This window comes from Astatotilapia calliptera, chromosome 17, assembly GCF_900246225.1.
Source record: "Astatotilapia calliptera chromosome 17, fAstCal1.2, whole genome shotgun sequence".
NCBI lineage: Eukaryota > Metazoa > Chordata > Actinopteri > Cichliformes > Cichlidae > Astatotilapia > Astatotilapia calliptera.
In genome coordinates this window covers 37,733,678-37,750,465 of record NC_039318.1, presented here as the reverse complement: position 1 = coordinate 37,750,465, position 16,788 = coordinate 37,733,678, and the positions used below count along the sequence as shown (strand labels likewise).

At 43.1% G+C, this 16,788-nt stretch overlaps 1 protein-coding gene across 1 annotated transcript; it reads right to left on the bottom strand.

Moving 5' to 3' along the window:
* Positions 1–5,265: 5,265 nt before the first annotated feature.
* Positions 5,266–15,514, bottom strand: mknk2b (MAPK interacting serine/threonine kinase 2b). Its single transcript, XM_026146522.1, has 14 exons — positions 15,379–15,514; positions 14,593–14,812; positions 14,090–14,180; positions 13,856–13,957; positions 13,663–13,760; positions 11,354–11,433; positions 11,155–11,228; positions 10,940–11,044; positions 10,795–10,850; positions 10,593–10,688; positions 7,374–7,568; positions 7,107–7,271; positions 6,965–7,005; positions 5,266–6,864 (listed from the first exon to the last, which is right to left on the bottom strand). The coding sequence occupies exons 2-14, from the start codon at positions 14,641–14,643 to the stop codon at positions 6,588–6,590; spliced, it is 1,431 nt and encodes a 476-aa protein (XP_026002307.1). The 5' UTR covers positions 14,644–14,812; positions 15,379–15,514; the 3' UTR covers positions 5,266–6,587.
* Positions 15,515–16,788: the final 1,274 nt, after the last annotated feature.

The window sequence follows — 16,788 nt, the reverse complement described above, 5'->3', positions numbered from 1 at the left end:
GTCTAATTTTCAAAATGCAACAAAACCAGTGGAGTGTTTTTGTTGTGTTAACAGTGATTTAGTGGTCATTAAAATGTGTTCAGAATTTAAAAAACTAATGCTGATTCATATAAGTCAGGACACACTGCTCTCATCTATACAAGCTCCCTTTATATTTTACATGTATTGGTATCGGCAATACTGGCCCTGCAGTATCGCACAGCGCTACCAATTAGATCCAGCTCAGCTTCAGGTGTGCAGGAGCAGCATAATAATTGGCAGTCTTTCAACGCCTGAACCTTTGGCTGGTTTACTTTGCAAAAGTGAGCCACTCCTTATTTCTTTATACTTTGCATGGAAATAAAAAAACAGTTGCAGTGATTTATTAAGATATGTGCAAATGTACACAGAAAGCCTCGATTATGCAAAAGAGTTTGAAAGTCAGTATTTCATATGAATCCCTTTATTCTTCAACACATTCTTACTTATTCTTATGGATAATAGTTTGGCTTTTAATTTTACATAAGCTGAAGTTCACATTATTGATTTTCTACGGCAAAAACATTCAACAAGCTCACTATTTTAAAATGTTTGCCCCATTGATAATGTAGATTTTTCAAAATTAAAGCCTTTTATTTAAAAAAAAAAATACAAATATTTTTAGGACTTGCAAAGTTTAGAGTGCTGATTACACTCAAGAACTGGAAGACTGGATTAGACTTTATAGGAAAACATCTGAAACAGCTGGGATGAGAAGCAGCTCGTGATCTAAAACATACCATTTTATCTTTAAAACATGGTGTGGCATGTATGGCTGCCAGTGTTACCTTGTCACTGATGTTTGCTGATGATGCGGCTGCCGATAGAAGTAACAGGATGAATTATAAAGTGCGCAGGGCGATGCGTTCTGCTCAGAATCACCAAAATCTGTAGAAATGCCCAAGAGCTTCTCAAGAAACGGGATATTACTCAGTGGACAAGAGAGTCACCTGATTTCAATCCAACAGAGCCGCTTTTCAGTTATTAAATACAAAACTCAAGGCAGAGAGTCTCATAAACAAGGTCTGGCAGAGCATCTGAGGGAGCAAACGGCATTTGGCAATTTAGAGTTCAGGCCGTCACTCACAGCAAAAGATTTTCATTCAAGTATTAAAAAATAAGCCGTACATTTAAGATTGTTAGTCTGTTCTGCAGTAGTTAATGCAAAATCTTTGGGTTAAACTTCGGTCACATTTTGATTGTTTGATTTAGTGTCCGCTGTGCTGGTGTCCAGAGCCAAAACTAGAGAAATAAAATGAGCCTCTGTCCAACAATGGATTTTGTAGCAGCTGCTGTAGAATTGTAGAGAAATTTCATCAAATGGATGAAAATGATAAGATCTAGAAATACTCTATTGAATTTGGCTAGTATTGCTTACACTTGTTACTTTGCTGTAAAATGCCACGAATGTGTCGGCGGCGAGAAAAATAACAGGGCGTCATGAAGGGCTTCAAAGATGACGCTTTTATTTCACCGGATTTATTGTAACCCCCTTCAGTGAACTGATATGCGTTGCTTTTCACACGGATATCTTTGTAGCTATGATCCTGTTAAAGATGAAGTGAAACAGGCAACTACTCGGCTCCATTAATTGTTATTATAAAATGCAAACCAGATGTCAATACAGAGCTGATTGTTTTCACAGGGAACATACCAAAAGCAAAAGTAAATGGACCGAAACCACGACACAAATATATCTAAAGATACACAAACAGACTTCAGCAGGCCCTGTAGCTTATTAATAAACATGCTCATATGATTCGTGTTAGAGAAATCCTTCCTTCTAAACAACTCTGTGCACGCACACGGTGCACAAATAACATCAACTGGATGCTGTTGAACGTTTAAATGTTGGGACGTGAAATTCCGTTATCTGCAGCTGATTAACCCCGCCTGCACGTCCCGTTGAAATGTTTTAACGGGACAGCAGGGGGAGACAAATACCTGCGCGGTGTTCCCGTGGATCACGCCATGTTTCCTGGACACCGCACAGAAAACAAACTGCTGTTGCATCATGCAGTTTCCTCCAGACCTCTGACGCTTTTTCTGCGCCGAACAAGAAGTTATGCAACAGTGTGAGAATGCGTGTGTTTTGGCCTCCGCTGATAAACCCACGCAGTGACTGCGTGAAGTCCTGCCAGTCCACATGTAAGGGGGACGAGTTAAAGCATCACCACGACTGCACGGGTGCTAGTTGAAACCCCCACCCTTTGATAATATATTTTTAATATATTAAAAAAGGGGCCTCAAACTCGCGGCCCGGGGCCACTTATACTGACGTGAAGAAATCTAATGCACAAAGTACTTTTACTGTTAGGGAGGATTTATCTGTTGTTGAGTGTGATGTTAAAATAAGTTCTTTAAAACGCCAAAAATGACTGAATATGAAGCCAACATGAGCAGAGAGCACAAACATGCCGAGGGATCGGCTGTGTTAGCTCAGTGAAAGAGCCACAAACTAATGTGTACACCTATGTCTGCATTTGTATTTTATTAAATACGAACAAAATTAAAGCAGAAGTGATGCCACATGTGTGGCCAGGAAGAGAGGACCAGTGTGTTTATTTGGTAGTTCAATGAAAGGCTTCAATTAGTTTACAGTTTTGTCTTCTCATACAATATTTGAAATTATTGTATGAGAAAAACAAAACACTACATTTCAGGAAATATTTGTGGGTTTTTTCTTGTTTGTTTTGTGGCCCTCCAATGAGACGACAGTGTCAGCAGGGGCCCACAGATCATTTAAGTTTGGTTGAAATCAGACATAAATATCACTAATAGATTGTAGTGATCATCTTATTAAAAATAACTGAGCATTAGTTTCACCGGCCTGATATAAACAAGAGATCTAAAGACACGACTGTGAATCAGGAAGGACATTTTTCACCTTTTAAGATCAGTTTTGACTAAATAATCGTTCAAGTAATCACATTAGCCAGTTCATTCTAAACCAGTTGCTGTAACCCTCGTTACTGCCAACCACACACAGACTCTGGAGACCCTTTCATCACACAGAACATTTCTTGTGCAGTATCATCATTTTTGTCCTCTCTCCACGCACATTTGACCAAGCCCAGCTGATAACATCTCTTGAGATATTTCCATCTGCACAGTTGACTAATCACGGGATGCCAGATCCTGCTGAAATCATACACTGACATGTTTCGTTAATTCAGCAGAAGGGATTTTGTGAGGATCATCAGGTGGCAGAGAGGCTGCAGCTCTTGCAGCAGGTTGCATCAGTCTGCGTCTGGCTGAGAAGAGCGCCTCCCCTCACCACTGCTGCAAGCGTGACTAATGTGTCATGAAACCACAGTCATATTTCCATGTGTGAGAAACATTTACCAACAGCCAAGGGCGTCTGTGACACGGCTCACGTTATCAGGGAGCGTTACTGATACTGGGATTTACAGCAGATTCAGCTGAAATGGCCTCAGCCTTGGCCCGAAGATAAGCCTTCTAGTTAATGTGAAACTACTGAGAGTGCAGGGAAAGTACAGGTCTTTCACTTTCCTGGTTTCAAGCAAAAACAAAAAAGAAAAAAGTGACAGGCCAGACGAGAATGTTGTTCAAAGCATTTTATTGCATTTTTTTTTTTTTAGAAAAACAATACAAAATTCCAAAGCAACGGTCATAAACGTTGCCTTGGGTGAACTGCAATCATTCACATGGTACAGTAAAGTGCTTATTTTAAATCAAAATACCTTGTACTACAGGATGTATTGGTTTGAAGCCACTTCCCATGAACACAATGGTCTCAGGGGCGATTCAGACAGTGTTAAAAATCAGGTGTCAACCCAGAGCCTGGACTGTATCTGACTGGCACACTGTGCTCATGAGAAGGAACCATTTAAATGGTCTGATCTGCCTTAAATGCTTTCACCTGCAGGCTACATTCAGATTGTGGGGAGACTGTTGGTACTATCCATTCGAATGACTGAATTTTAACACGACGTCAGCGACAATATACAAAAAGAAAGAAAGAAAGAAATGGAGGCTGAAGGATATCACTTTGTCCCCTTTCTCCCAATAAAAGGCAGTCGAAAGAAAACAAAAGCTACCGCCATTCGACATGAAATAGAAATGGTCATGACCCAGAAAACCCTTACTGTACTGGTCGGGATATTACAGAGTATGGCCACAGTGTGCGTTTGAGTATCCACCCCCATTCAAAGACAGGGACAAACTCAGTTGTATGAAGACCCCCCCCAGAAAAAGGCAGAATACTGATCTGTATATTTTCACCCCCCTCCCCCCACAAAGATTGCCTTGATCATTAGCTTAATGCTTTGAGATTACCAATAAGCAAAGTAGTTTCCAAAATGAAGAAACAGCTGCATACACATATTCAAGTAAGTCTTATTATAAGACATAAACCCTCATAACTATGCATCTGTAGAAAGGTATTCTTAGAACTATTACAGTGTCCTATTAACAGAATAACGCGTCATCTGACACCATTTCCAGAGTACCGTCGCTGCAGTGCTGCCAACAGGACACGGAGACGATCAGAAGTTCCCCACTTATCTCTGCTAGGTCGTGGATCATATGTTTCAATGTCATGACTTGAACCCTCTTTGGTGAAATGGCTACAGTGCTGAGAGACGTCATCGCCAGTCCATTACCTGTCAGTTTCAGAATGAGCTTTAACTTAATCTAATTAACGACAAAGAAAGATTATTGCCAACGCAGAGTAGGGAAAAATGAACATGTACCAGCCACTCATGGATAACTGCTCCAAATTCACCAGCAACTTCATACTAATGTTTTCTGTGTCTGAAATGTACCAGCCACTTTCATGTTTTACCACATCGGTGCTGGTGCCAATTCCCCACCCTGCTCACATATAAAAAAAAAAAATAAAAAATAAAAAATAATAATAATATATATATATATAACACTTAAAAACTTGCCTTCACTGGGCACGAACGCTCCAGTTCAACTTAAACTTTCTCCATTTTTACCTCATACACCACATACTCAACTTTAAAAACTCAAAAACAAAACAAACATTAAAAACAACAAAGGAAAACATCTGGTGTTTCACCTGAACTGAACAGCACCTGCATGGAAAAAAAAAAATCTCCATAGAAAAGAGAAAAAAAAAAAAAAAAGAAGCTTATTAACAGCCATACAAAAAAGGATAAAAATAAAAATCAGTGTGGCACATTGACATGGAGTTTTCAAACTTGGAAGAAAAAAAAAAAGTAAACTTTATACAGCTAAATGTCTGAAGTTTTTTTTGTCTTTTTGTGGAATGTTTTTCCTTTTTGTGTTTATTTTATTTTATTTTTCCCGTCTGCCTCTAACATTGAAAGAAAATTTGTGACATCATTCTGGGAGGGGCGGCGTGTCGTTAGAGACAACGTTGAGACCCTGAAGGACGAGGAGGACAAAGATGATGGTCCAAATAAATCTGATCAACAAATGACAGTCTGGTCACATTGGGCAAAATGTGCTTTTCAACCCCTTCACAGGAGTTTAAACTTTTACTGCCAAAATATTTAAAGTTAAATCCATAAATTGATCTGTAGAAAAAAAACACAAAAACAAATTCTGGTTGTAGCAAGGGGACGTCAAATTCTTTACAATGAAAGTAACACTGACCCAGTTCACTTGCGTAGCCATTTTAAGTACTGTATAATTAGCTTAATAAGCCAGATATACACGCTATGAGCTTTGGCCCCTCCCCCCTCCCAGGCAGCCATCAAGCATGACCAAGTCAAATCAATTCACTAGTTTTAGATTCAATTTAGAAGAAAAGGAAAAACTGCATCAACCGATGCAGCGGCAAGTCGTAGCTGGTCAGGTACAAACAGCCGTTGCCCTTTGAGCACTAAGTGCACGGCGACCGAGCTGGATAAGTGCGCATCTCAGACATTTACACAAGAGTCGGCTGTAAAGAGCTCATCTTAAACGGAGGGGAACAAAAAAAACAAAAAAAGACTTTGAAGAGTCTCCAGCCAACGCGCCTCAGGCACAGACAGCACTGGCTTACAGCCCTTCCAACCCTTATTACACTGAATCCTTTCAAGACAGGAACAGCCTTCATCTCGGCATATTGCATAAGCTTGTACGTATGTGCAGATGGGCCATTCGTGCATATACATACAGGCAAAAAACATTCCAGATAACTTAATTCACAGTGGATCCAGTTGTAACGTGGGAGCAGCACAACAGGTTGTCCTTTGGTGTCTGAGCTTAGTTTCGAAGATCTATGTTCGGATTTCTTCTGAACTGAGTTGCATGAGGAAAAAAACAAACAAAAAACCAACATAACTTAGAAAATACTTTGCTGTCCAACGAGTCATTAACTGGCCCTCCTCCCCAACCTGGAAGTGCACATAGCTGTGTTTGCTATATGCAGGCCCTGTGCTGATGTGCTTCAGAAGTGCTGGAGAAGGGCAGAAGGCATTTAGAGGAAGGGCTGCAGGCAGCATCTCCCTTTACAGCTGGCAAGAGAACCTGAATAGCAGAGGGACCGAGGCCAGAGGGGCCAGAACTGAGGAGGAAGAGTCTCAGGGCAGTCGTGGAACAGGACTTGAATCATAACGGAAGGTCGGGAAAGTTCAGGCACAGTCTCCCACGATGACGAGGGGGGCCAAGAGCTGACGAAGCTCCGCGGCGGAGACGGGCCCACCTTTCGGCTGGCTGCTTCGCTGCCTGCGCTTGGCCAGCTTGGAGTTGGAAGGAGGAGAGAGGTGCATAGACGAGCCAGAAGCGGTAACAAAAAATTGGACTTCCTGCTGCTGCTGCTGCTCTTCCATGCCATCCTGTTCAGCCAGCTGCCGGTTCACAGCCATGGCCTTATCTGCAAAAACTGTAAGATCCCTGGCACTGCTGGTCCTGATGAGGAAAAGGGGAAAAGAGATTAAACTGTGATCAAAGCAGGTATAAAGTTGGAAATGTTTATTGTCAGAGTGTCTTGTCGCTCTTAATTTCTCACCTCTGATGTAAGATGGATGTTGGCAAAGTGTCAGATGCACCCTGAAAAATCAAAGTCATGTTATTGGTTTTTTGTTTGAACAACTTTACTGTGATTTGCCTAAAATGCAAAAAAAGTGGCATAGTGGTGGATTCAGACTCACCCCCAGCACCCAGGGGTGCTGCAGCACCTGACTGGCACTCAGACGACTTTTGGCATCCCGGACCAGAAGTTTGGATATCAGGTCTTTGGCACTTGAGGAGATGTGAGCCCAGTCTTTTTCCGGAAACTCATATTTTCCTTCCTGGATGCTCTCAAATAAAGTGTTCTGTAAACAGATGCGAAACATTTGCAAATGTTACTTTGCTCTGAACTCACAAAGATAACGTAAGACAAACAAAACTCACGGGAATGAATTCATCAGTCTTACCTGGCAGGTGTGGCAGGGTTCACCTAATTCCCAGCCACAGCCGCCACCACAGCGGCCTACGAATGGAGGATAGCCACTTAGCATGATGTACAGAATGACTCCAAGACTCCACAGGTCACAGCGCTTGTCGTAAATTGTAGCTTCTTCACTGAAGGCCTCAACTACCTCAGGTGCCATGTACTCTGCTGAGCCGCACTAAAAGAAGAACAAGAAAGCCAGTGCGTTAGCCCCAAGGGACGAAAAACACAAAGCGCAGCATGAAAGAGTTAAACCAGAGGAAAAAAGAGACGCTTTGCTTGGCTGCTGCCACATTCTTTCACTCAGCTGACACCTCGTGGCTCCGAGTGTGAAAGCTAAGGCCCCACTCTTAGCTTGTGGGGTGGGGGCAGTCTATGAGACAGTCGCATGATTATCTGCAGTAATGGGTTCACTTAATCTACAAAACTGCTCGTCTTAGTCCGTTGAACATTTCTTAGTTGGAACGTGCTATGAGGCAGGTTTGTGTGGGTAGACAGCGAGTGGTGACTCAGTGCTTTGATCACACAGCTGTACACAGCCCAGGCAGACTTTGTTGAGGGCAAGGACAGACTCAGCTCTACCAGCATGTTGTTATGTAGCTAGGAGAGAAATTAGGCCAAACCCCGAGCATGGAAAAGAGGATTGGCTGTCCTGCATACCCAGAGACTGGGCTGAGCCCTGGTCAGTTACATAACTTGAGAACACAAACAGCAAGTACTGTTTTAATAGTTTTAGGTGGGGAAAAAGCAGGTCGTTGGTTCAGCAGGACAAAGATCATGTTCATTTCTGAGACGCTTTAGTCCTTTTGTCATGAAGTCCCCCACATATCCTTCATTCCATCTGTGGGGGCACATGTTTACATTGAGCAGGCCTCCATTGTGTCCCAGTAACATAAACCAGCTGTCTGCTAACTCCACCTCCAGTTTTATGTAATGAAGTTTGCTGCACAGGAATCGCATTTCAGACAAAGAAAATCCCAACCCCCATGTTTCCGCCATCATCGAGTCTGGGGCAACTGCTTACACAGACAATCCTCCAGGATTCAAGTCAAATGCAGCTGCCGCACACACACACGCACTCTCTTTTTTGCCAACCAAGGTACTTTGAAACTGAAGACTAATGCAATAGTTGTGTTATCATAAACAGCTATCAAGGCTAATCGTGTTTAAAAGCTGCTTTACCACCCCTGAATCACAAACAAGTCAGGACATAGATAGCCAGTCCATGACTACCTGCAGCTGATAAGGGCTAAAAGAGGGCAGACAAATAACAGTAATCGTGGCTCTTTGGCACAGACTTAAACATAAACTTGCATTTGTTCTTCCTGTGCTGTTGCACACCTTGCGAACTTGCAGTCACATCCTCTTCAAACCTTCCAGTAAGCTGCAGAGAGCTGTTAATCAGCTGCTGTTACCACAGGATTTGTCGGTATTGCAACCTGGGGCTTTCCTACGACCATGTGACTAGTCACACCATACCCACAGCACCGATGACACACCTCTGGTGTTTGTAAATGAAAGGATTACTAGGAGAGGCTTACAGGAAGAAGACTTGTTCTGTCCTCAAGAAACTGCACCTACCTTTATGACAGGTACAAACAAGCAGTTTCCTCAATTAAACAGACTAAACTGCTTGTGTGCAGTGTTACAGTTTCCAGCTGCTACATTTAAGCCTCGGCATTCGAACAGCCAGAATTACATCTCACTGGGCACATAGGTGGGCAATCACTCACGCAGAATTCCTAGTAAACTAAAATTAGTCTTTTTCCTAGAAGGGTCTATCTCGGCTCATTCGAGTCCCTATTTTCCCAGTTTACACCCAGTATAGCACCACTACATTTACAGTAAACCTGTAAATCATAAAATGTATTTGAGAACCATAGAACTGCGCTTCAAATGCAAAAGTGCATATTGTGCAACAGCAGTAAAGTGGTTACAGGGGGCCCAGAGAGAGTGCCAGTCGTGAGATGAAAATCATAACATTGTTCCTGTGATCAAGCAAGGAAAACAAGCCAGAGCGCATGAGCGGGCAGAGTTTGCACCTCCCAGTTATCCTCCCCCTCCCACCGGGCTATCCAATCACATCTCAGTTGCCATGTGTGGGGGGAGAGAGACTAAAATTTCTAGAACAAGCCTTATGCACAGCTATTGTATGAAGTACATAAAGAAAGCGCAGACCAGCACAAGAGTGGTTGGGGCCACTGGGCGGAGACTGAGCTGAAAGAAGAGGGTGTATGGGTTTTTTTTTTTCCTCTCACCACACAGAGAGAAAGGAGAAATAAGCAAACGCTTGTGGGGGGGTTTTCACTGCGACTCCTTCATATCACAGGACACAGCCTTGTAAAAGTTATCATGTACCCTCCAGTGTTACATTCCAGGGCTATCACACCACCTTCTGTACTCCAGAGGCTTTTCTCCCATTGAACGAACACTTTAATATATTACTGGATCAACTTAACCCGAGGGAGATCCTGATTTAAGACTAAAGCACATGACACCTCTTGGCCCCAAACCATATCCCCTTCAACAAGTTCGGGGATGGGCCCACCATCCATTATTTCTGTGCAAGGAAGATGAAGTTACCAATGCCGAAAGCCCCCACCCACCAAACCACATTCCTGAGGGCTGAGCTGCCATCCTTCACCTGCTCTGGTCCATCTATTCAGCACACTAGATAAGCAGCAGACAGAGCAAGTGTTGACACAAGTAGAAAGCTTGCCAGTTCAACTTTACCACTCCTCTGAGGTTGAGGGTTTCCTGCTGTTCTGGACACTGTTCAGTGGTAACGCTTTGTGTTGTGACGACAGCCACAAAGTTAAACAATCATAACCCCCAGACTCAAGCTCATGACCCTTCAGTGTTTGCTATTGATTAGACATCAACGGACATCAACATTAAATAGACAGATATGCTTCCAAATGTTAACACACTGAAGTATCCAGCACGATAAGAGGAACATAAAATTTGGCACATCCAGGAAGCAATCCATGCCATTTCAGAGAAACTGCCCAGCAGTAAACTAGTGTAAACATCAGTTAACCCCACTGAGGACTGGCCAATGATCAGCCAGGTGAGACTTGATAAACACATTTACAGCCGCTTTTATCCACAGCAAGAAAACAAATCACTATGTCACGGTGTAACTGATTAATCTGTTCCTGGATCAGCGATTTAAAAAACATTTTTTGGATGAGTAACTTACAGGAGTGAGGAGCTCAGGGGTGGAGATGGGTGAGCTGTCACTGTTCAGCTTGATCCCACTGCCTAAGTCAAAGTCACAGATCTTGACCGGGCATATCTGAGAAAAAGAGCAGATTTTAACAAAAGGCCAGCAGCAGCTTTATCAACAAATCAGCTGACCTCTGAAACACGTTTAGGCATAAATATCTCTGCAGTAAACTCACCTTGTGTGCACTCTCACAGAGAATGTTTTCAGGTTTCAGGTCTCTATGTGCCATTCCTAAAAACAAAAAGATGCCTGTTATATCCATATTTAATTTGAAACTGTGAGCAGTAATACTGCTTGCCATTTTGTTCAAATGATCTTACCCTTGTTATGAAGGAAATCTAGAGCACTGGCAATGTCCTGCACCACGAGACCGGCCTCCTGCTCACTGAAGTGCTGTCTCTTGTGAATGTGTTCCAAGATTGACCCTAGGAGGGAAATGAGAGTCCATTAGCTCCATTTAAAAGCTAAATGCTTTCAAACACACTCACCAAAGCAGCAGAATTTCTTTGTAAACTAGCAGCTGTAATTTACTAACCTCCTCGGAGCTTCTCAAACACCAGGTAGAATTTGTCTTCCTCTTCAAAAAACTCCACCAGCTCCAGGATGTTTCTGCAGAAAACAAAAAGGCACCGAGTCATTTGAGGTCTGCAGTGTGATGATGAATAAAGGGCTTTGTGACTGCCTCCATACGACTGTCAAGTGGCTTTAGTTTTGTCAGAACAGCAGAAAGTTACCTATGGCCCTGGCACTGGTAGAGCATCTCAACCTCACGGAAGACACGACTGCGGCTGTGACCCGGCCTTTTCTCGATTATCTGCAACAGAAAAGCACCAAAGCTGAGCCCACTTTGTCCAGAAATAGCCCATTTTCAGCAGAACTTTGTGTTTTTATACAGAACAGGATGGAGGACAATTCTTAAAGTGCTTAGTATACATATTTGTGGGCATGGCAGCCACTCTCTCACTGCACCACAAACCCCACTTGTGGCTGTGTTTAACAGAAAGCAGACGGTATAGAGCTCACTATACAGTCCATATGCAGTCCCCTATAATGAGCTTCCTTCCAACGTTTTCCTGCTTGCCAACCTTTATCCTACCCGGTGACACACTTGCAGAGATAGTTTAACCTACTTTCAGCACTGCCCAGCATACCAGAGACAGAGCTGAATGAAAATAACAGCCCCCAGTCTCTATGTTTAACCTTTATGCACAACCCATATGTAAATCTTAAGGAGCCATAAGTGTTCCCTTCAAAACATCCCATGACCTAATCCAAAATGTTTACAATTATCAAAACTGCTCTAAAAATAACAGAGCTGCCGGGAACTACAGCAGTGAGGGCCACCAGCTGCATAATGCTGTGCCAAGAGAGACAGAAAGATAGACTGCTGACACCAAAGCAAAAAGCCTGAATTTTCCAGCTCTGGTCTGTTATTGTGTGCTTGGGAGGCTGTGCATGCTTCTCTTCCTGGTAGCTGGATTACAGCTGCTATTGAAGCCCACTGGGGCCAGAGCTGCAGTATGTGTCTAGGATTAATACACGGACAAGAGGCCTGTGAGCAGTCCAAAGCCTGTGTACTGTTCCAGTCTGAGTCAGCAGGACAACAATCAGCTCACCCTCTCCTGCCACAGCAGAACTCCCACCCTGGTAGATGTTTCCATACAGAAACTATAAGGTTGAAGAATGCATTGCAATCCCAAATGGGAGGACACTATTTTTAAAGTGGTAGATTTAAGGTCGCTTATCCAAATTGCAGCTCGTGAAACATCAGCCTGCTGAAAAGCGAGACCTCACTGCAGGTTCTAACATCAACCCAGGCTTGTGAAATAATAGCTTTAAACAGGACTTGTTTGGGAGCCTTCAGACACACGCTGCTCGGCCCTCTGTGCGTCTATGGATGCCTGAAGCTTTTGTTGCGTTTGCAACAGAGCCCGCACATGCAGTTCACCCCCCTACTCCCCCTGTGTCTAGAGAGGGGGAGGGGAGAGACGGGACATCTGGCAGGAGTAGTCTGAGTCCCCCTCGACTCCCAGCAGACCGTCCTACCTCCTCCCCCAGGACTGCATAGTCCCAAGGGATCCATAACAAATCACTCTGGGACAAACTAACTGATCAGTCACATGAGGATCTGTGTACAGCACCTCTGAAATATTAATTAGGAAAAAAAATAAGATATGGACACTTGCACTAAAGAAGCAGCCTTTAACTCAGACTTGATCCATACATGAACAAAATCTGGGGAATAACTAATTAATGTTTATGTCCAATGAGCAAATGGGATTTCAAAAGAAAAAAAAGTGGATTATTTAAATTTTGCACACTTCAGCAAAAAAAAAAATAAATACATAAAAATTTCACAATGTTTTGCTCCTAAAACAAGGAAATGACTTTGTAATAAAAAAGGAAGTCCCCAAGAGTTGAACATGTGCATACAAGTCCTCACGCCATTCAAAAAGGAAATCGAAAAAGTAACTGTACAGAGTGAGAACAAAGCAGTGTAAACACACCGGGTCACAACCCTCACCCATCACCCCTCCTTCCTTTCTGTGGGTTTTGTTTTGGCACAGCTAGCAGCACACAATGTTCTCTGTGCAAGCTGTAAAGAAAGGGGGAGGGTATATCATTTCCAGCTCTCTGATTGGCTGACGAGCTAGAAAAAGAGAGGGGGGGCGTGTCTACTAGCAGCAGCTAGTCTTTTACACAAAAAGTGCATCACTAGGCACAACAGAGGAAAGTTTGCAGAAAACCACTACAGAGAGCTGAACTGAGAGAAAAGATAAAGAGGCATCCTGTCCCAGACCAAAACTTTCCTCAAAATTTCTCAAGAAAAAGACGTGAAAAGGAAGCACAATAGAAACACTGATGCAATAGCCCAGTTTACTTATATTAAATTCCTCTCATGGCTCAGAGCCTCTTCACACAAAGGAATTTCATTACGTAATCCAACCCTCTAACTGTAAAGCAGCCAAACAGAGAGGAAGGTTTCATTGACAACAATACATTAAAGCACACTGTATCCACTGAATGCGTGGCAGTGTCTTACCTTTACAGCATACTCTTTATTGGTGATGAGGTTGATGCATGTTTGCACTCTGGCATAAGCACCCTCTCCCAAGACCTCTTCCTGCAGTCTGTAGACATCTGTGGCAAAAACAGCAAGTTAGCAAAACACAATTACATGAAGGAGAGCAGCTTATACAGCTGTTTTTATAACAACTAGGAATGAAAGCTTTTACCCTCGAATCTTCCAGAGAAACTGTCAGTTGCCCGGCAACGCTTTTTCTTCTTGTTTCTCTTCTTGGCATCGGGGATGTCAATAGGCTGACTGGAAGGCATGTCTGTCAAAACAGGAGTGCCTACATTACCATCAGCTATTGATAGAGGAATGCAAACAAATCCCAAATACTGAAAGAGAAACTAGGGGGAAGTTTTACTTATGTGAATTATACTGAACTAGTCATAAAACTCACCATGTCTGGGGGAGGAGTCAAAATTAAATGATGAATCGATAAGATGGGATCCATTTTTAGTGAAGTCCTCTGATTCAAAGGGATTTTGCCCCTATGGAGTAATAACATGTTTGTTATGATGTGCAATCTCAGTGAACCAGTCAAGATGAGAGCATCTATTGTCAGTCATAACACCTACTGTGACTATAAAGCCAAACTAGACTGAGAGGCTGACACATTTTGAATAATCGCTCATATCTGTTACACCAACACAAGAACGTCCCAAGGCCATAAGGATCTTTCTTGGTCATCTTTCAACTATTAGCTGTGGCATACTCGAGCCATACATTCATCAGCTGCATGTGCCCAGCAGGAAGTATACCATGTTTGTCAGCCAGAAGATGCGTTTATCTATAGCTAGGTGAAGTCCCTTCTCATATATGTTGCCAAACGTGCTCTGATTACAATCTTCCCAAAAGGAGTGACAGGAGCTCGAGCTATCCCTGGATAGAGTTCCAGCTCACCTTGAAGGAGCGGTGGAATCCAGTGACTTCGGCGATCTTATTTTGCACCATTTTGCTTCGATTTGGTGTGTGTGGGGGGGTTCCGATCAGGATATGCGGCGGCAGTGGTTTTTGAATCAATTTGCACTTCTCCGAAACAAACAAAATCGTTTCAGAGAGAGACGCAAGTGATCACACTGCGCTAGCTGGTCAGCTTGGTGCGGCGCTTTAAACGGGAGCCCTGTTGACGACACAATTTGAGACCCCAGCGTTACAATCCAGTGTAAAAAAAACACACAAAAAAAAAAAAAAAAAAAAAAAAAAAAACACACAACACCTAAACTCTTCGTGTTTTCCAGATTGTGGACGATTAACTAAACGCTTAGGCAAACAGCAGGCTGGCTCATCTCTGTCGCGTGCGCATACAAACAGAGCGCGAGAGCGCAACAGCTAGCATTCAACGTCACTCCCATTTAGCTCGCCCTTAGGTTAGTTACAGACAGTTAAGCACGAGGACAGATCATTAAAATCATAGCAGTTTGGCTAATGAGTAAATATATCTAGAGGCCATGGTTAAAACGGTGAAACCGCTACAGGAAGGCTACCAACACACACAAAAACACATCTCCAGTCAAAATGTAACCCACAAGTGCAAACCAGTTGACAGTTACATCAGAATTAACTTTAACGTCAGACAACAAAGATTAGCCAGTGAGCGTTAATACTGCATAGCGGTTCCAAAAACAGCCATTTCGCTTTTAAATGGCAAAACAAAGCCGCAGCAGCCTGCTTTTTCTCCTTACTTACCCCGTTGTTAATTTTTATAGCTCCAGTGTTAGCGTCGTTGCTTGACCCACAGCTTCGAAAGCCGCAGAGGACGTCAAGGGGGGATACGACTGATAGTTTGTGCGTGGAAGGTGGTTGAGAAGAACGAGTGTGGGTGTTTTTATAACCTCCCGTGACTCCGCCCTCCCGAGGAATGCGTCAGCAGCCCGCACTGATCGCGTATATTCGAGAAAAGGCTATTGTGGCAGGGTACCATTTCGTTTTGTTGAAGCGTTCTTCTACTTCTTAAGGGAAAGAACGCTAAAGGTTATTTAAATATGACACACAATAAACACAACTTAATAAGCTCGGCCATTTAGATTATGTATTATATTCTCGTTTGAACTCTAGACCATATTTTAGGATAGAGACTTAAGAAAAAAGAGCACCGTACACGAATTGGTATTGAACCAGTCAGGTCTGTTTTGTTTAGGAGGGGGTAGGGCCCCGAGGCGGGACTTACCGAAGAACAAAACGAAAAAAAATACACGCACGTAGTCACAGTCAGCACGTCCCACCGCTGTTTTGATGGAAGAGGATGTCGATGGAGGCCGGGAGAGATAGTGCAAAGTGCAGCAAACCAGATCTGCGAGTTTACACCGTCCCGATCACCTCATCTGTTTATGCTGCTGTCGCTGTACGTCAAAGGCACACTTTAATTATTAACTCGACTTAAAAACAGAGCCAGCCTTGTGTTTTTTGTGAATACATAAATAAGCAGTGCAAGTTACTAGCACTGCCCCATCTTTGTTTGCGTCAAAAACTCTCTAGTCTACAATTATAATGACTTCACTCTCACACCAAGGGATGAATGACCACGGGCAGGGTTTTCATCGAAAACCAAGGTCTTAGTCACGGCACCCAGCTCCCTCTCAGAGACTGGGCCGGGGCCATGCCCTCAGCTTCTGCGGCATATCACTGTGGCGCATGGTCTCATGCAATGTTGCGCGATACAACCAGAACGGCACCACAATGTACTTAACTATGAGCTGTACTACGCACTGGATACAGACAGCCTTATTTTTGTTGTTGTTGTTGCTGGCTAAACTGCACTGTGGTTTAACTAGAACAATGTATGGTTTTTAAAAGACAAATATCTGTTGAGGAGTGTACTGAAGTATTCCTGAGTACACGTTACTTTATTTAACTGCATACATCAAGAAATCATGTCAAATATTAGATTTTTTGGATCAGTCCAAACCGTATAGTTTTTACTTTTTGGGATATTTGGTAGCTTTTACAATAGCTAAGCCATCAACATTTCTTCATATCCTATGATGCCAGAAACCGAACATTTCCAGCTGAACCTTTGACCTTTTGTGAGAGTACATGCACGTTTTGCAGCCTGATGTAGAAGCTGTTTCGACGGGGGTGGGGACAATGTGTCGTGCT